This window comes from Puma concolor, chromosome F2 (assembly GCF_028749965.1).
Source record: "Puma concolor isolate L17-30 chromosome F2, mPumCon1.1.hap2, whole genome shotgun sequence".
Classification (NCBI taxonomy): Eukaryota; Metazoa; Chordata; class Mammalia; order Carnivora; family Felidae; genus Puma; species Puma concolor.
The window spans coordinates 40871609-40892732 of NC_141684.1; the positions used below are offsets into that span (position 1 = coordinate 40871609).

At 43.4% G+C, this 21124-nt stretch overlaps 1 protein-coding gene across 2 annotated transcripts in view; it reads right to left on the reverse strand.

Moving 5' to 3' along the window:
• The window catches only part of PTDSS1 (phosphatidylserine synthase 1), a 64910-nt gene that overhangs the window by 19943 nt on the left and 23843 nt on the right, over positions 1 to 21124 (reverse strand). For both annotated transcript variants that reach the window (XM_086695270.1, XM_086695271.1), the window contains exons 4-9: positions 19038 to 19162; positions 14731 to 14889; positions 10855 to 11006; positions 6362 to 6503; positions 4327 to 4439; positions 1178 to 1243 (exon numbers count right to left, since the gene is read on the reverse strand). In XM_086695270.1, the coding sequence (XP_086551396.1) occupies positions 1178 to 1243; positions 4327 to 4439; positions 6362 to 6503; positions 10855 to 11006; positions 14731 to 14889; positions 19038 to 19162 (757 nt within the window). The remainder of the gene's footprint in view (positions 1 to 1177; positions 1244 to 4326; positions 4440 to 6361; positions 6504 to 10854; positions 11007 to 14730; positions 14890 to 19037; positions 19163 to 21124) is intronic.

Consider the following 21124-nt stretch of genomic DNA (forward strand, 5'->3'; position numbering starts at 1 on the left):
AATGGAAAGCCAACCCACGTTATCACCCCATAAGCTACTCTGGGGATGAAAATCAGCTTACATCACAGAATGTATGAGAATTAAGGACAATGGCCCTGTGTGTTTTAGGTGGGAGGGGGAAGCCTGCCTACATCTTTAACTTGAGCAAGCCCTCAGAATCTGAAATGAGAGCTGACACACACCCACACAGGAAAATGTTTAGAAAGAGTAACATAGAAAGGTTAAGGACAGTGATCCCTGATGGGCTAACTTCTTTGGATGATCTTTAGTTTCTTCTTTTGCCACTTTTTCTAATCTAAACATATGAATTACCTTCTCACTGGGGGAAAAGAAAAAAAAAAAGTTACTCTGCTTAAAAATCTGCTGAAAGTAGTAACTTCTTGCCTACTATGGGTATTCATTTTTATGTTGTCACACTCAATTTAGAACCTAAATTAGGTCTTGAGACTAAGCTACCTCAGGGACTTAACTTCACACAGATGTGCTACACAACTACAGAACCTCGGCTGCTAAATGGAATGGTAAATTGTTGGCCGAATTTAAGCAAAAGAACCACTTACCTGAGACACTGAAGATGGCCTCACATTTAACACTGCAGGGTTAGACTAGTTAGCCTATGGTCTCTTTCAAATCATTTAAATAATAATACTTTAAGATAGCATTTGTATCTGTAACAAGACAATAAATTGTGACTGTGTGGCTGTATGTTAGTTCTCCTTGGAACAATAAAATCATACCTTGGTAGGCAGCAAGCAGCTGTTTTGAGCAGGCTTTTTGATGTAAAAGTAACATAAAGCATCACTAAGCCTATCATGAAATGATGTCCCAAACTTGTCACCAAATTTAGAGGGAATTTGAACAATCCGTTGTCTATCTAATTTATTTCATAAAATAAGGTCTCTGAGTTCCATGCAGCAAATATCTTTTGATTTCCTTTTTTTTGTAAAAAAAAAAAAAAAGTCTGTATGTCCTCTTTCTATAATTTGCCAATTAACTACAATATTCTAAACTTAAATCAGAAAAGAGAATGTTAAAAATGAAAAGACATATAACAAAACAATAGCAAGCCTTCATAGGAAGATTGTACTGAAAGGCACTTAATACAGGGTCAAGAAATAACCAAGGAAATTTAGAGGCTTACGTGATTTTTAAGCCTCCACAATAATAGATTACTCACCCAAACACCCAGCACTGTGTTCCTACGCGTTTGCACTGTGTGTCAGTGAGGTAAGCATAGTACTGCCTGAAAGAACAAAGATGGAATTCAATGAAAGCTTCTGGAAGATCAATGGGTCAGCATAAAATTAAATCACTTTGACAGGATAAATATAAAAGATGTTCTGACTTGTTCTACATACTCCGGCTAAGTGGTCTACTTCTAGTCAAGGGAATGAGAAGCCAGTGGCTGCTGGAACATTCCTATAAAAGGTGAAGAGTTTGGGCTGGGTTGGAGTGGAGAGAGCATGGCTTAAAGAGCTGAGTATTCACAAAGGCAGTTTTGATTCAGGGACAGAATGGGTGCTTCAGTCTCTCTGCAGGGAAGTGATTCCAGAGGGTCACCTACACTGTCATGAATTGTCTCCTCTGGCACTCTCCAGGACAAAGGTTGCCGATTGTAACCGGGCAGGGCAGACACACACTTTTGGCTCTCAGAAACTGGAATGGGATCCCGCATGCAGGTCACTGTTCACTCAATACCAATGACTTTGAATGTTACTGACGAGCTCAGAAAAATGAGGCAATGACATGGAGTTGAAAAGCTTAGAGCAGCACTGTCCTACGTAAATATAATACAAGCCACAAATGCAGTTTCAAATCTTCCGGCCGCCATGTTAAAGCAAAAAGAAACAAGATAATAGATGTTTTAGTAACATGTTATTTAACCCAGTGTATTGAAAACAACTATAATGAAGTATTTTACAAGGTTTCTGCACTAAGTTTTTTGCACAAAATCCGGTGTGTATTTAACATGTACAACATTTCAACACAGACTGGCCACACTTCCTGTGCTCAGCCGCCACATATGGTAGGGTAAGTGGCTGCTGTTAGGACAGTGCACGTTTAGACCCTCATGACCACCCCCAAAACCCAATTCGTCCCTTCAGAAGTAGCATCTGAAGCAGGAGCTCATCATCTTTTTGGAGGTCACAGACTTTTTTGAGGATTTAATGAAACCTATAATAAGGGGCACGAACACACAAAATGTTGCATTAAGTTGCAGGGGACTCATGGATACCTGAAGGTCATCCACAAACTATCATCTCTTCACTCCAAAGGCCTGAGTGAAGAATTCTAGTCATGAAGAATTCAGGTCTACCTCTCACATTTTCATGGCCTAGTATGTTTTTACCACTTCAGCTTCTCTCCCCTCCAACTGTAGCCATCCCTTTACACTGTACTTGATATTATCAGAGTAAGAGAAGGTTCAGTCAAACTTCTTCGCAAAGCAGGAGAGTCGAATCAAAAGGGAAGGAAATGGAGATGTGGTCCGTATGATTTATTTATCCGAAAGCCTGTAAGCTTTCTCTCCGTTTAGGGACTGCCATTTGCTACCTGGGGTGGCCGGGTTAGAACCCATTAGAACACTTCCATCTTCCCAAGTAGCTTGCCAAAGCATCTTCTTACATAGGAAATGCCTCAAGTTGGTATGAGAGCACAGAAAAGGGGCTGACTTTTAAACAAAAAAGAAATCATGTAGAAATCCACAGTGTTGGGCAGAAATTTTAAGGAGCTCTCAAAAACTTAAAACACTGAGGGGCGCCTGGGTGGCTCAGTCGGTTAAACAGCCGACTTCAGCTCAGGTCACGATCTCGCAGTCCATGAGTTCGAGCCCCGCATTGGGCTCTGTGCTGACAGCTCGGAGCCCGGAGCCTGTTTCAGATTCTGTCTCCCTCTCTCTCTGACCCTCCCCCGTTCATGCTCTGTCTCTCTCTGTCTCAAAAATATAAACGTTAAAAAAAAAAATTTATAAAAAAAAAATATATATAATAAAATAAAATAAAACACTGGACATGTAGCCTCTGGTTTTTGTTTTGAAATGTTTAGCAATATTGAAATTTCATGATAAATCAGATGTGATTTGTGATTCTGTTTTATATATAAGTGATTTCTTTCCCCACTTACTGACTTTGTTGATCACTCCTAAATTAATGAAAAAGCTGCTGCTAATCTTTCTTGAAAATAACTGTGAGCCTCAAATTAGATTAAATTTTAAATGAGAAAGGGAGGCTCCAATCCACCAAGGGAAAATAGCATTTATGAGAAAACCACTTCAACAGACCATTGGTCTATAACGTGTCAAAACTCTGCCTGCCTACCAACTAGTGGGTTTCCTGTTTGGTCCTTAAAGAAAACAAGAGGTGGAATTTTAGGTCTTAACTTCCCAGGACTCAGCTCTATCTTATTTGGTTTGTTCAATCCGGGATCTGTGCCACAGGAGGAGGGAGGCAAGGGGAGGAGATATATATAGATACAGATGGTTATCTATATCTATCTGTTTCCTCTTTGTAATAATTAATGAAGACAGAAGAGGTTTGACCAAGGAGAATACAGACTCTTCTTGGCAAGTGAGGCCCTCTGCTTTTGTGGTTTGCATCAACATTGAAACTGATGACTTAAGTTATTCTACAGCTACAGCTTCTGAAGCTAACTCTTGTAGCTGCTTACTATCTATTTGTATCTTTGTAACTTTGCAGATACCTCTGGTGTTGTTAGTGAATCAATGGCGGTGCTTCACATGAATTGTCAAACCCCAATGCTGTTAGTTCTAGACAGGAGGAATGAAACAAATGACTGTTGGTCTCTGATGTGCACTGGGATCAGTCTGCATGAGCGACAGTCACCAAATCACACCTCACCTCTGGGGCCCTACCCAGGTCAGAAGCATAACGGCATGAATATCTAAGCTTATCTCACTTGTTCTGGAAGATGACAGGAAGGATGCTGATAAAAGGAAAGTAACTGGCTCTAAAATAGCATCATTTATGACTTCAGATCCAACATTAAAACTTTTGTATTTTTCGATCACCTCATTAAAAACAAAAAAAAGTCAGCACCACTGCTACTCATTTTTTTTTAAAGGATGTTAAAGGGGGGAAAAAGAACAGCAGTGAAAGATTATTAAAAAGGTTTGAAGATAATGGTGTGTGTGGTGTTCTCATTTCATGTTACTGAGGTCTGAGAGCAAAACATTTTCTTCATATTCAGATGTATAATTCTTTAATATTTTCATGGGAAATCTAACATATGTGACTTTCCTTATGCTGAACAGGAGAATGCACAGCAAGTTAATGTGCTCAAATGACAGTCAGGCTTGTATAGAATTACCTCACTGTGGGAGCCGTGATGCCACCAATAAAGAGAATTCTACACCAACTTAATGGATGACTGGCTTGGAACACAAAGATATGTTTCAAGAAGAAGGTATTCAACTCAGTTAGCTGAAAAAGAAGGATGCATTAGTCAACCTGATACTGCATGCTAAGTCATAACAACAAATTCCTTGTTATGGACATTCTAAAAAATTATTAGTATGTTTAAAGCATTTTCAGAAAATTTATGGGGTCCTCCAAGTTGCTACTGGAACGGCTGTATTTAAATTAAGTAACAGCCAGTACAATATGGGCACCAACCAGCTGGGGGATCACGGGTGCTGGCGTAGGGAAGGGGTATATGGTGGAATCAGCTATTTGTCAGGTTTCCTGGTACGTGGCTCTCATTTGGGTCACCCGTGTGATCTGCTGGGATAGTTGGGAGACAGATGTTCTGAGAACAGCAGAAATCATGAAAACAAATATACACCATGGAACACCTCTGCAGCCTTACAGAAATCAGGCCAGATCTAAAAGAAGTCTCACTGTAGGAAAGTGAGCTCTTTGATAACCAAAAGAAGCTTGAGATACGTCAACGAGAAATGACTGGGAACCGTATCTAGCACACGCCTTGACCAAAGGCAGCTCTTAAAAGTGGGTGCGAAGGGTCAGTTCAAGTTTCACCTATGGCCAGTGGTACTTTCCCTGAGGTTAGCATCCTGGTGCAGCTCATCACACGAAGAACCCGTGGCAGCACAGGAGAGACCAGCCAGGATGTGGTCTGTGCTGAGTCCATCTCCTGCATTTCCCCTCCAGATTCAGCAAGGAGCAGAGATTAGGAAAGGAGAACACACGGACCAGCAGGTTCATTTCAGTGACGTGAGACATGTGTCTTTTCCCACAGCATTGATTTCAAGGATATAAAATTTAAAAAATGGTCCACTAATTAACGCCACACATGGAAAGCTGGCCCCAGCTCAGTGAATGTGAGAAGTGTGCTCCGTGTAATGCTGCCATTCTAGGAGCACACCCGGTCTCTCCTGGACCCATCCAACCTCCTCCTCAGTTCGCATACTAATGGAACACCTACACCTTCCCACACATCGCTCTGATAAGGAAAAACTTAGTCCCTGCCCATTTAAACCCCCATTTTCATCAGACTGACTTCCCCAAACCATGGTGACTACTTATTCACATCCACTTCTGAATCCGTGAACTCCACCTGCTGAGATGAGCAATATTATTCTCCACATGTGGACAAGGATAATTGTCTTAAAGGTGACTCATGCTCATTTTTTATGTTGGGAGCATTTCGTGTCTGTGTTCAAAATATAATTTCTCATGATTCCGAAACACTCGTCAAGCAAAAGCTGGTCTCCCAAAGTTGTAAAATGATTAACTTGGGCACAGGAGGATCAACACAAAAGGCTATCTCTAGAAAACAGAGATGTTTAGTAATCCTTTTCCAAGACCCTTGGCTGCCTGAATCACGTAGTGGGCTGCTTGGAAGGAGACCTTCTCTCCACTGACAACACCTTCTTGGAGGACCCAGGGCCCCACACATAGTAGAGCCTTCTTTACTAAGCTCTCTACAAATTACCTGAGGTGGTAACAGCTGCGGCCCAATTTTAAAAAGTAAACGTTAAACTTAGAATATAAGAAAAACCCTTTGCATTAGTTCCTTTGGTCCTGAAAATGATCCCTCTGAAAATCTATCCGATGCCTAACAACTTGGGTGACAGATGCTGTGACCAAAAGCTTCTTTCGGGGAACTGTAAACATTTTCTAACTTCCAACTCCAAGAAAGATATTTGAAAATGTCTTTATGATGAAGCAAGGCCTTGGGCATAATAACACTGCTCTGTTTAATTATTTTTTGTATGTAAGCTGCAGGATTTTCTATCTTCCAAACCACCCAGCTGGTAAGCAGCGTCAACTAATGTTAACTCTCAATTCCTGAATGGTTTTTATTTTGCTTTTGCTTTTCTTTTGTTCCCTGCCCCCCGCCCCCCCCCCCCCCCCCCCCCATTGCTGGGCATCTGAAAAAATACCTGCCAGATGATCATGAAAAGGTATATTCCAGCCACTCTCTGAAATGAAGATTTGGGGTCAAACCATCGAACGTAGGTCCAACTAGCAGGAGTAAACTGGAGCACGGCTCTTTTGATTTTACCAGTGGTGGTGTGGATGTCTCTGTAAGAAGAGAATGGCTCCAGTGAAAATCCAAAGAGATAAGGAAGGGGAAGAAGAGAAACAAACCAAAAAAACTGCACTGACAATCTTACAAGAAATGCTCCAGACAAAAAGATTCCTTTCTGGGTGAACCATCTCCCCAACAATGATCTCTCTATTTATATGGAGTGCGGAGAGATGTATCCTCGATAGGAAATTTCAGTGATGACAGGCACAGGGCAGGGGTCAGGTCACTAAAGAGCCAGGAGAGGCCTTAACTTGTGAACAGGTGACAAAAGAAGCTGAGGCATAGTAACAGCCCCCTGGAACCAGGCCAGTGAGAATGAGGACGCCCACAAGGACATGATCCCACCCACTCTATATTTCCCAAGGCAGGGCATTTTTTTTGTTTTTTTAACGTTTATTTATTTTTTGAGAGAGAGAGAGAGAGAGAGAGAGAGAGAGAGAGAGACAGAGCACAAACAGGAGAGGAGCAGAAGGGGAGGGAGACACAGAGGGAGGCTCCAGGCTCTGAGCTATCAGCACAGAGATCAACACAGAGCTTGAACCCATGAACCGTGAGCTGAAGTCGGATGCTTTACAGACTGAGCCACCCAGGGACCCTCCCAAGCCAGGGCATTTTAGTTAAACAGAGAGGTCACCCACACCATTTCTTTGTCCTATTTCTTCCTAAGATAAATGAACAGTTTGGGATGACAAACAGCAATTTCTAAGCCTCCTTCATTTTAATCCTACAAAATCACTCAGTTAAAAACTTCACACTCCCATGACAGGAACACAGATTCCTACGTGTTACACGTGAGAACAGTCAGGCTCAGGGCACCTGCCAGAGGAAAGCTCCCGTCATGAGCACCACAGGTGGCTGTGTGTTCTAGCTTCTCCTGCTAGACCAGGAGCCGAAATCCAAGGTAAATAGCATTTAGTAACTGGTAAAGATTCTTTATTTCGACAAAGATTTTTATCAAGTGCCTTTATGTCTTGGACATTGTGCTAAGTGCTGAAGGCACAAGAGAGAACAAGTCAGGTCTTTTATTTTTGCGGCAGAGGAGGATCCACTCGCCTACCCATCAACAGGCACGTACTGAGAAAATCTTGCAGCAAAAAGATATGAGGCACAAGAGCAACAAAAAATAGAGATTCTCCAAAAATAAACAAGAACTATGAAGGACCTGTATTTAAAAGAAAACAATAGCAAACTATATGGTAAGAGGTAGAGGAATATGGGAATAAATAGGAGGACAGAGCGTGATCAAGTATTGGAATACTTACTACAGATCTCCGTTACCTTATGATGGGTTTCGCCCGGACAAGCCCATCATAAATTGGAAATATCATAAGATGAAAATGTATTTAATACACCTAACCTACCAAACACCATAGCTTAGTCTAGCCCACCTTATGCTTGTTCTGAACACTTACCTTTGTCTACTGGTGGGCAAAATCCTCTAACACACAGCCTATTTTATAATAGAGTGTTGACTACCTCATGTAATTTGTGGAATACAGTACTGAAAGTGAAAAACAGTGGGTGTCTGGGTGCAGAATGGCTGTGAGTGCATCAGTGGTTGACCCTCACCATCGCCCGGCTGACTGGGAGCCGCGGCTGTCCCCTGCCCAGCACCGCAAGAGAGGATCCTACCCTACACACGTCACCAGCCTGAGAAAAGATCCAAATTCAAGATCCAAAGTATGATTTCTGATGAATGTGTACCATTTTCATACCACTGTAAAGTCAAAAAATCATTAAGTCAAACCACTGTAAGTCAGAATTGTCTGTACAGCCAACAGGTTAATTCAGCTTTATATTCATTTGTATATTTGACGTCACTTAAAAGAAAAAAGCACCAATGGGATTTCTGCTTTTTAGTTGGGCTTGTGTTTTGGGAACCTGACAAAACAACTCTCAAGTTGAGTCTAAAGCATAAATGTATGAAAACAGGGAAGCATTATGGCAGTGTGTAAAGAGCCAGACAACCTGAGATAAATTCACACTCAGCAGCTTGCTAGCTGTGTGTCCTTAGGCAAAGTACTGAACCTAGTTCTTACTGTCACCATCCCTAGAATGAAGAGAAAAGGAGTGTCAACCCCGAGGACTGATGTAAGGCTCAAATGAGATACTGCTTATAAAGCGGACTTACAGCAACATCTAGCACAGCTCCAGTTTTTGTTCCATTATCTACTGTCTTAAATATATTAAAAGTGTGCTTTCAAGTCAGCACCCAGAGAAAGGATGATTTAAAGACGAATAGGGAACACGGCTTAATCAATTGCAAAAAACATTTTGAAATCTCTCCCTCATACCATCTAGCACATTAAATGTGAGAGAGACTAAATAAGTTACTCATAATAAAAGACCAAACCATTAAAGAACCGGAAGAAAATACAGGTTAACATTTACCTAAACAAAAAGATGAAAACCTTTTAAAGTTTAAATGGAGTACCTACCATAAAGAAAATTACAAGTGGATGACAAAACAGAAAATAAAGTCACATTTATGACGAAGCGTTAATGTCCTTAACCTATATAAAAAGCACTAATAAGAAGAGGGAAAATATAATAGAAACGGACTAGAAATTCAGTATCACATAATTATATGTGATAACATTAAAAAAGGCTTAAAAGTAAAATTCAAAGAAATAGTGAAATAGACACATATATACATTAGTGAATGAGGGTGAGAATATAAATTAGAGTACTACACTTTTAGGAATTTATTTATAGGGGCACCCTGGTGGTTCAGTGGGTTAAACATCCAACTCTTGATTTCAGCTCCGGTCTCAGGTCATGATCTGATGGTTTGTGAGATTGAGCCTCAGCTCTGCGCTGAGACATTTTCTTTGTGACTTATACTCATTTTCCCTTATTTATTTTTTTTTAATTTTTTAATGTTTACTTATTTTTTTTTTTAATTTTTTTTTTCAACGTTTATTTTTGGGACAGAGAGAGACAGAGCATGAACGGGGGAGGGGCAGAGAGAGAGGGAGACACAGAATCGGAAACAGGCTCCAGGCTCTGAGCCATCAGCCCAGAGCCTGACGCGGGGCTCGAACTCACGGACAGTGAGATCGTGACCTGGCTGAAGTCGGACGCTCAACCGACTGCGCCACCCAGGCGCCCCTTTGTTTACTTATTTTTGAGAGAGAGAGAGAGAGAGAGAGAGAGAGAAGGAGGGAGAGCATGAGACGGGGTGGGCAGAGAGAGAGGGAGACACAGAATCCAAAGCAGGCTCCAGGCTCTGAGCTGTCAGCACAGAGCCCAACATGGGGCTCTAACTCACCAACTGTTGAGATCATGACCTGAGCTTAAGTTAGATGCTTAACCAACTGAGCCACCCAAGTGCCCCTCATTTAACAAAAAAAAAGTTATTTATAGAGAAAAAAAAGATCTACAAAGATACATGTTCAAGAATGTTCACTCTAGCTTCCTTCATAAAACTGAAAACTCTGAAACACATCTAAATGACCACAAAAGGGAGCTGGTTAAATACCTCATGATTTATCCATATGTTGGGATATAAAGAAGCCCTCTGAAATCATGTTTTAGAATATTTAATGATGTGGGAAAATGTTCATATTTTGTTTGATAAATAAATGAAGGTGTAAACACAATAAAGACAACTACTTTCATAATCCCACTGCTGTTCTTTTCCTCCTTTTCAATGGCACAGTTCCTGTTTCAGTCAAATTGAGGAGAGAGCTCTGGGAGGCAGGACAAGGAATGATAGAAGTGGGTGCTGTCCCCCCTGGAGGCACAGAGGAGGGACGCGCAACTTGCATCAGAAAGTCAGAGACAGCTACCTGAAGAGGTGTCAAGGTAGTTGAGGTAGGAAAGGAGAGGACCTCTCAGCCTGGCACACGGGGACATGGGTCAAACCCAGGTATAGAGGAGCATGTGCTCAGAACCTTGGGAGCCCCAGGGGGCATGGAGGGAATGACTGGACCTGCCCAGCCCACAATGTGCACTTTGTCCCAAAGACCAGGAGGAGCCATCACAGGGGAATGACATGATGAATCTGACATGCTTAAAAAGATCCCTCAAGCAGTGGGGTGAGATGGTTTGCAGAGGGTAACCAGGGAACAGGGGACGAACTAATCCAGTGAGGGCAGTATGAATGCAGGCTGAGGCAGGAGAATGAAAACAAAATGGATATGAGAGAAATGAAATCATAAATGGTTTAACATCATCTGGGTGAATGCCTGCAACACGGTCTATAATCATTCATGCGTTTCAACTACTAATGTGTCATTTACTTCTTATCGTCAAAGACCATACTGAAGGTGCTTGCTACTAAAGCAGCTCAGTCCTCGTTGTGCGAGACTGTGACTAATGTCCAGAGGGGAGGCGACTCACTTGAAGCTGGCCCAGTGGTAGGTCCTCATCTCTAAAAACCGGCAAACGACCATGCCCAACCAGATGCCACCGCCGTTGCACAGCAGGATGTCCAGGATGACTTGGTCCCACCAGCACTCAGCGAAATTGGGCAGAAGGTGCATGAAGAAGAGCTGAGACACACGAGACCACGGTTTTAAAAACAAAACTGCAGAAAGATATACTTCCTTTTAATACATTCTTTTAGGAGAAGTCGTTGACGTTACAGGTTTTCCCAATGTATGAAACACATAAATCAAAACAAGGCCTGTAATCGGGTTTGTTTTTTATGCTGTGGGTAAGTTTACACATTTTATGAATCCAAACAGCTCTTTTCTTGACATACGGCTTTAAAGACAAGGTAACCCCTCCTGAAAAATACTACTGATGAATTACCTTGGCTAACGACAGCGAGACAAGGATCTAAGAAAGGAAAGGGAGAAAAGCCTTCATACCTGCCAACAGATCACTGGCATAGTCCTCAAAATTAGCAGCTTGAGAGTTCAAGCTGTGTGTTTTAGAACTATCCCATAGATATCTAGGTAAAACAGCAAGGAAGCTGCAAAAGGAGAAAGGTTAGGTTTTGATGACATGAGGTGGGAAACGGATAGCTTAACAGGAAACCCTATGACAACTGGTTCACAATCGTCATCTTATTAAGTGCTTATGATGTGCTAGGGGTGAGGCAAAATAAAGTCACGGTTCTCGATCCCAAGGGCAGGACGGAGTCAGATGTTTATGCAGAACCACAAAATAAGGTAGGCTGTGGCAAATGTTACCATGGTGACATAAACGGAGCACGGTGAGGACAAAAGAGAGATTCATTGTGACAGACGGCAACTGGGGCAAGACCTATTGGGACAGAGGTCGTTAAGGACAGGGATGACTAGTTTCAAGACGGAGATGAAGACTGAGGGCATTCCAGAAACAGCAGGATCAAGGGTGGAGTAAAAATCTCTAATGGAAATCCTTTCGTCCAAAACAAACAGCCTATCAGCTGTGTCCAGAGCAGCACATGTTGCTGTGTGAAGGCCCATTTCTAGAAGGTCTGAAATGACAAAGACGGTACCTGGAAATCCTCTGGAAAGAGGCAACCCCATAATCACAAACCTCTGAAGTAACACAATAAATACTACAAAATAAAACTGTTCACAAAAGCATTTTGTAGACTGTAAGACAAGGCACATATATGGAGTTTGCCTTCTTAATGTGCCTGCTGCCAAGAAGACCCAGCACAGCTACTGCATGTGAAGGCTTGCAGTTGCGTTCCTCCCTCAGGTGAGCCAGGCGCGACCCGACCCCCGAAGTGTATTCTCTGGTCCCCAGCCGTGAGATGCGGCATTAACTGTGGTGTGCCCAAGGGGAAGAGAGAAACTTCAACAGAAGTTGATAACACATATTTGCTGAACAAGACTATGCAGGGAGGTGGGGTGTGGAGGACATGCTTCAGCCTGAAGAGCTTTCCTGGAAAGGACCAGATTCTGGGGGTGAGATGGGCCGTCCAGATGAATGCCTGGAACTCACAGAGGGGAACGTGGTAGGGCAGCAAGAACATGGGCTGCACATCTTAGCAGGAGCACATCTGGAACCCAATCCTGGCTCACCTAACGAAGCAAGGTGCTGGGCTCCGGTTCCCTCATCTGTGCAGAACTGAGCATGAGGAACTGGAGAGGGCTGGACTCATTCACTCATGAGTAATTTGGGGAGAACCTACCACTTGTGGGGCAGAGTATCTGGGACTATGCAGATATGGGCCCTGCCCTCTTGAGGCTGAACACTTAGCAGAAAAGAGACACTATAAGTACCTATAATATGATGGGCATTTCAAAGGAGAAGGCCTAGGTACTCTCTTTCCAGGTGTACAAACATGGAGCACAGCGGGAGCAGGAAGAAGAGGGACCAGCCTGCCGGTGGGCTCTGGGATAGAAAAGACACGGACTATGGGGCGCCTGGGTGGCGCAGTCGGTTAAGCGTCCGACTTCAACCAGGTCACGATCTCGCGGTCCGTGAGTTCGAGCCCCGCGTCAGGCTCTGGGCTGATGGCTCAGGGCCTGGAGCCTGTTTCCGATTCTGTGTCTCCCTCTCTCTCTGCCCCTCCCCCGTTCATGCTCTGTCTCTCTCTGTCCCAAAAATAAATAAACGTTGAAAAAAAAAAAATTAAAAAAAAAAAAAGAAAAGAAAAGACACGGACTCTTTGACAAGAAGAAAGCAAAGATGGCTGGAGCAAGATGGCAGGGTGGAGAGGGTCGCAAGCAGGTGGGCTGGGGCCAGTTAACATCACGCTTCAAAGGCTGGTCCAGAAGTTTGGATTTTGTCTTAAAAGCAATGGACAAAACTATAGTTTTAAGCTGGGGAAGGACGCAACTGGATCGAGGTGTGAAAAAGATCACTTTGGCAAAAGACAGCGAAGGGAGGAAGCGAGTAGTTCACACAAGAGAGGACAGGAGGGTAGATGCCAGCAGAGCAGGGTCGTGAAAGACTTAGACGGAGCAGAGGTGCCTGCAAGAGTCTAAAGGACACAGAGGAACAGAGAAGGAAGGCCCAGAGGCCATCTGTAGTATGAGGGGAGAGAAGCAGGCAGGCTGAGAAAAGCCCAGGGCCTTGCACAGGGTCACACGGCAGTACGGTCAGGAAGATGCCTGGAACTCGGAGGAACGTGGCATGAGAGCAGGTACGTGGGCTGTGCACCTGGAGTCCAGCACATGTGGAATCCTACTGGCTCACCTCAGGAGGCAAGACTCTAGGCTCTGGTCCCTTCATCTGTCCACTGGGAATATGTTTATGGTGAGGATTTAGGAGACAATACATGTACAGTGTTGGGTACCGCTGTGGGTTGAATCGTGTCCCCTCAAAATCCTCCTGCCGAACCCCTAACATCCAGTTCCTCATGACATGAACTTATTTGGAAAGAGAGTTGTTGCAGATGTAATTAGTAAAGGTGAGGTCATCCTGGAATAGGGTGGGCCTCTAATCCAGTGTGACTGGTGTCCTTATAAAAAGAACACCACATGAATGCACACAAGGAGAACCCGGCTCGAAGACGAAGGCAGAAATTGGGGTGATGCATCTACAAGCCAAGAAACACCAATGATGGCCAGCAACCCTAAGAAGCTAAGAGACGCCTACACCAGATTCTCCCTCGCAGCCCTCAAAGGGCACCAATCAACATCTTGAACTCAGACTTCTGGCCTCCTGGGCTGTGAGAGGCACATTAACAGAAGCTAGATCTGGCTGGCGTGGTTCCCTAAGTTGGGGTCAAGACAATAGTTGGCATCAAGAAATATACTGCACACATGGCCAAATTTTGTTCCCTGGGACTGAGGAAGAATGATATCATAACTGAACAATAAATAAGTTCCCCCAAAATCATTTTCCGAATAGTTTTAAAAGACTATATCTCTTTCATTCATGAAATGAGACAAATTTGACTCCTGAGACAACAGAGCTATATCAGAAATCCATTTTTCACCTACAAAATATCCTGGGTGCCCTTGTAATTCATAAACACAATTCTGTTTGTCCCAAACCAGAAACTAACTAGTGTGTAACCCACCTATTTACCCCTAAGCAGATGTCCTCATTACTATGTACCTGTCTCAGTCTCACTGAGGATTTTATTATCATTCTTTTTTGCTTCATTTCATTGGTTTCTCTTTAAGACTTGTGAGACAAGAGACACATTTTAAGTTAATAAGGAATCACACCCCACCCCCAACTGCCACAAAGGCATCAAATATTTCTAGGGGATGGTTTAAACATAGTTTGTACCACAGGGGCTGGAGAATGGATTAACTGACTATTAATGGACAGACAACCTTCCTCCTACATGTAAACTATCTGATCACTACCCCTTCTTACCTCAGTTAGCTCCCAGGTAATACTGATTGTCCAGCAGAGGCCATAACTACGGATCAACAAGGCCTTCATAGCCCAGCCCCAGAAATGTCCAAATGCAAATATATCAAAATGGCTGATAATCCTCTCCCAGGTGATAACATGGCAGTTCACAGCATACTCCTATTCAAAGTAAACAAGGAAGTAATTAATGGATATTCTCAAAATCAACCTACTTCTAGGATGCTGACAACAAATGAAAAGAACTGATACGACCTTGATATGACAACTGACACCTGTCCTGCCCGCCTGCCCCCGAAAGTTTTAATAACTGAAGATCCTTTAGGAAAAACAGACAAATATTAAAGTTGGTGACTCAGAATTACTTTGCTCTGAATTGCAAAAGTTTGATTAAAATAGGAAGCAGGATGCCTGGGTGGCTCAGTTGGTTAAGCATCCCACTTTGGCTCAGGTCATGATCTCACAGTTTGTGAGTTCGATCCAGCCCCACATCGGGCTCTGTGCTGACAGCTAGGAGCCTGGAGCCTGCTTCAGACTCTGTGTCTCCCTCTCTCTCTCTCTGCCCCTCCCCCACCCGTGCTCTGTCTCTCTCTCTCTCTCTCTCAAATATAAACATTAAAAAAAATTTTTTTTAATGGGAAGCAAGATAATTTTACACAAGTTGAGCATGTCTTAAAGAAGTGGAATCACACAGCTCAGGTCACCTGACCACAGGACAACTATGTTAAAGACAGCGATAAAAACATAAACAGAATCTCAATTAACAAAAAAATAAGTAGAATCCCAATAGGTTTGAAAATTTGAAAACACATCTAAATATCATGGTGTAAAAAAGGAATCACAACAGAAATGTAAACTATATTCAGTATTAATGGTAATGAAAACACTATGTGTCAGAACGATGGGATGAAGGTAAGTAGAATTTACAGAAGATCCAAAGCCTGAAAAATTTGTTAGCAGAGAGGAAAAGCTGAAGCATCCAATTTCAGAAATTAGAAGGAAACGGAACCAAAGTTAACATCCCAAAGTTAACAGCCCAGCTCCAGGGTCCGAGCTGTCAGCACAGAGCCCAACATAGGGCTCAAACTCCCTAACAGTGAGATCATGACCTGAGCTGAAGCTGGGCACTTAACCGACTGAGCCACCCAGGTGCCCCTAACTGGCACATTTTAAAGATATTTTAAGTCAACATCCTTCTGTTTCTGTATATATTAGTAAAGTAGTTATCATATGACAATATAAGATTTCTCAGGAATTTCTACATTTGAATTCTTCCTTCCCAAAAGTAATCTGATAGGATGAAATAAGATTCAGAAAATAGCCACCTATTAACAGCCAGCTGAAGAAATTCCTGGAACAAGGTACTAATATTTTCAAATTCTAGAAATGATGCCTCCTAAGGGAGCAAAAGAGCAATTTGATTCTCCTCTATCTCTTCCAAAACCCACCACATCAGATTTCTCAAGCCTTTCTCAGATCTATTCAGTGCATTTCAATTTGCAAAGCTGATTTTTATTTTTTATTTATTTATTTATTTATTTTAATTTTTTTAAATGTTTATTTATTTTTGAGACAGAGAGAGACAGAGCATGAACGGGGGAGGGGCAGAGAGAGAGGGAGACACAGAATCCGAAACAGGCTCCAGGCTCTGAGCTGTCAGCACAGAGCCCCAGGCGGGGCTCGAACTCACAAACCACGAGATCATGACCTGAGCCGAAGTCAACTGCTTAACTGACGGAGCCACCCAGGCGCCCCTGCAAAGCTGATTTTTTTTAAAAAAAACTGCATTTTGGGGCACCTGGGTGGCTCCGTCGGTTAAGTGTCTGACTCTTGGTTTCAGCTCAGGTCATGATCTCATGGTTTCAGGAGTTTGAGCCCCAACTTGGGCTCTCTGCTGTCAGTGCAGAGCCTGCTTCGAATCCTCTCTCTACCCCTCTCCCCCCAAAATAAATAAGTAAACATTTTAAAACATTGCATTTTTCCAGAAACAATTGTGATGTGATATTACAATGTATAAGTGGGAAATCTGGAGAAAACAGGGAAAGATTCAATAGGGAGAAGTCAAAACAAGACTTAAAAAACAACAACACCAACCAACTGCAATAAGATGAAAATTCTCATCCTGATTTTGGAACATGTGCCTGTCACAGGAATCACAGACTGGCGGAGAGAAATACCCTGGAGCCGGAGCAGGTCCCGGTTGGGTTAAGGAGAGCTGCAAAGCCCCGTCAACCCCAAATTCCTCCACCACCCCCTCCTCTTATTTACCCTGGACACACTGCATAGGGTGAGGTAAGAGAGGGCCAAGTTCTGTTTCCAGAAGGCTACTCTTCAAGTGATCATGGGTTAAAGATGACTTTGGAGGCCTTTTTACTCTCCGTGAGGCTATTTTTGTGCTTCAACAGATGGAAAGTCACTTTGAAAATCATAAAGAGCCAAATGTAACTATTAGCATTATAGTTACTGGTTTGTTTCTTAAGATTTTTTTATTTGTAAGTAATCTCTACACGCAATGTGGGGCTTGAACTCACAACCCCAAGACCAAGAGTCCCACGCTCCACCGACTGAGCCAGCCAGGCGCCCCTAGCATTGTAATTATTAATGAGCAGATTTGCCAATGATCACATCAGGAAGATCTCGAGGTCCTGGTTGTGGGAGGGATGCAGGACATGATGCTTAAGGGCTGCCAGGGAGCCAGATGCAGCACAACCCTGGGAAGCAGGGGGAAGAGGCATTAAATGAGGATATCCCGGAGCCAGGGAGTCCAGAAAGGGAAGGTGTGTGCACACGAGTAAATGGTAGGTAAAGATAGACTGTGCCCACCTCCCAACTGCTCACAGGGCTGATCTTGGTGGCTCCATCCTCTCCCCCGACTGCCTAACGCTTCACCAAATACCAAGTCTTATCCATTTTGCAGGTCAGTTTACTTTGTGATATAACCAATCTTGCTCAAAAACCCAAGAAAATTCTCAGGGGAAAATATCGTATCTGGAATACGTTCCTCCCAATCTCTGTTTCATGAGGCTCCAGTGAGTGTCAAAGCACTGTCATTATTATAACTACATACTTAAGGCATAGAGCAAAGGAAAAGTATAGGTTCTGAAGGCAGAGAGATCTTACCAGCTTCTGCTCTGAATGAGATATTTATCCTGTTTAAGTTTCCATTTCCTCCTTGATAAAATGGGGATATTAATGCCTAGCATGCATGTGGGAGGCTTACCTAGATTATATGTGAAATGTCTGGCAGAATAGGTAGCCCACAGTTGGTAACTGCCACCACCCTCTCCATCAGCAGAAGCTTGAAGTCACCCATGCCATTCTCTTCCATAAACTAAGAAACCCCCCAAACATACTTTTCTTCCTGAGACTTTTAAATAATTTTTGGCATGCTTACTTCTGCCTTTAGCATGTCCTTTATAAGAATTAAAGAGAAAATCCTAATACACCATTCGAGAAGGGTCTGACCTATCTTAACTCCAATAGAATGATCACTTCTTGGACCGTTATATTAAGTCCATTTGTCTTGTTTCTTAAACAAGGACCCGCCTATAGCCCAAATGCCTGCTCTCCTTTTCTGAGCATCACTAGGTTTTTCCTTCAGTCTACAAAATGTTATGTATTATTTAAAAATAAATTAATAAAAATTTTCAAAAAAGGAATGGCCTTGGAGCATAAAATGGTCTCTTCACTAAAAGCCAAAATACAGAGTAGCTTTTGCCAAGAATAAAATTATTTTTGTGGGTTTAAAAAAAATAATGACCGAAATGGCCTAGATCATTACAATTGGCCCCTTCATGGTGAGCAGGTGGGAAGTTCATGGCGTCAGGGCCAGAGCGGGGAGCAGAGTTGCTGAGGGTGACACTGATAAGAGCAGCCACCACCACCATCACTGAGGACCTGGTGTGTGCAAGGCACCATGCTGGGCCTCATAGATAGTGCTACTTTGTTGAGTTCACAATAAAATCCCCAAATAAGTACTATGATTTCACTTCACAAAGAAATGATCAGGCTAGCAAGTACATTGCGCAAAATCCTACAGCTAACAAGTGACAGGGGCAGAATTCACACCCAAGGCTGTCTGAAGATAACAGTCACACTCTTCCTACCATCCCCCTTTGCTCCAAGAGAAGATACCATTTCCCTGGACTGTTATCACTCGTGGAAACCACATGCTTCACCTTCCCGGAGGCCTGGCTTTTAGATATCTACACAGGAGATATGGAGAAGGAACAACTTAGAACGTGAAGTTAACTATCTCCTATACCCAACAGTCTACCAATTTCTGTAAGAGAGGACTGACAAGTACCTACCATGACATCTGCTTCCCTCGTGGCGTACCGGAGATTTGGATCTAGCCAGTACATTAGGGATTTAACCTGATCAAAGTTCAGGAAGAGGAGGAATACCAGGAACAGGAAGTAGAGCACACTGAGTCCTAAGGGAAACAAAAATATTCTTATGTTTAGGAAAGATCTGGGGGTCAGATGCATGACACACATTAGACTCAAGTCACTTATGGCCAAAGCAGACAGTGAAATTGTGACGTAGCGTCTGGAGATCCTCACTACAATCCAGTATTTCCTTTGATGAGTGAGTCTGATACACAGTCTTAATTCAGGCTGAGAGGCTCGGTAATATTCTCAGAAAATGATGCTCAGGTTGAGTCTTGAAGGACCAAGGACCGGCAATATTCAGGCAGAGAAAAGGCATCCAGGCAGGCCCACGGAAGGAGAACCATTCAGGGGCCAGCCTGTGGCTGGGGTGCTGGCAAACACGAGAGAGCAAGGTGGCACTGAAGTGAGGAGGCTTGGGGGCCGCGGCAAGGATTTCAGATTCTACCTTCAGTGAAACTAGGAACACATGACAGGTTTTACATGGGGGCAAGAAGTTGATCTGGGTAAAACGTTTTACAAGGTGGCCTCTGGCTGCTGTGTGCAGAGTGCGTGGAGGTGGGCAAGGCTGGGTGTGGACAGCCCAGCCAAGGGGCAACATCAGTAGAGACAAGTGGGATGTGCCAAGAGGTGGCCCGTGGCCACACATCCACAGTTTAGACCCCATGTGGGCCCTTCTGGGGTTCCCGTCACATCATATCATAACTGGTACCCTAATAACCGCCCCATATTACAATAACCTACTTTTAAAACAGCAAGAGCCTTTTAGAGAGATCTGAAAAACCCCACCAGTGGCTTTATCACTTCTTTCTCCTGAACCTGTTGGAACTGAAACATTTGTGTAGGACACCCAGACACGGTGATACAAACGACCTTGGATCATGTGAACTTGGCTCAGCGCTAATCTCCAATGAGCTGTTCCAGAGGAGACAGTGTCCAGGGCTGGAATGAAGTACCCTGGAACATCTACTCACCAGGTCCTCCGACAGGGCCTCTCTCAACCCTCAGGGAGTTCAGGGGACTTGAGCAGAGCATGGCTGACCTGGTTGCACATCCCAGGGCCCCAGGGGCACACCCGTTATGCATGTTAGTATGAGGATCTCCTCAGGTTTATCACCAGCTGTTTTTAAAATTGTTCACCTCAAATGCCCCCCACTATACCCTTTTGTAATAATCCTTTCAAAACAATTATTCTAAGACAGAAAAAAACCATCTGGGTAGAGCAGGGCTTCTTAAACTGGAATTCATGGTTGAGCTTCAAGGTCCATGAAGCCCCAGATGTAATATGTGTGTGTGTGTGTGTGTGTGTGTGTGCGCGCGCGCGCGCACACACACACGCTGGGAAAGGGTCTATAGTCTTCATCAGATTATCAAAGGGCTCCATGATCCCAAAAAGATCTCAGGTAAGAATTATACTGCTAATTACCTATAATGGATCATTTGAAGTAGAAAAAATTCAAATGTAACCAGCCAGCTGAAAACTTATAATTTCAAACAGCAATATTAAGCTCATGAGATGTAAATATGATGCAACCAGAATAATCTATTTAAAAATGTAAATGGGGGCACCTAGGTGGCTCAGTCGGTTAAGCGTCTGACTTGGGCTCAGGCCATGATCTCACAGTTCGTGGGTTCGAGCCCCGCATCAGGCTGTGCTGACAGCTTAGAGCCTGGAGCCTGTTTTGGATTCTGTCTCCCTCTCTCTCTGCCCCTCCCCTGCTTGCATTCTGTCTGTCTGTCTGTCTCTCTCTCTCTCTCTCAAAAATAAATAAACATTTTTTAATGTAAATGGTCACTTTTCTGCAAAAAATCCTCCTAGAACTTCCCACTGCCCTTCCTATCTGCACTGTTTACTGGCCCACGAGCCCTGCAGGATTCCATCCATGCCCAGGTCTGGCCTCTTACTGCAGCCCTAGGGTCTGCTCTGCTCCGGCCACAATGCCCTGGAACACACCATACTTTTTCTGGCTGGGGACCATTTCAGTAGCCTTTCCCTTGGCCGGGCT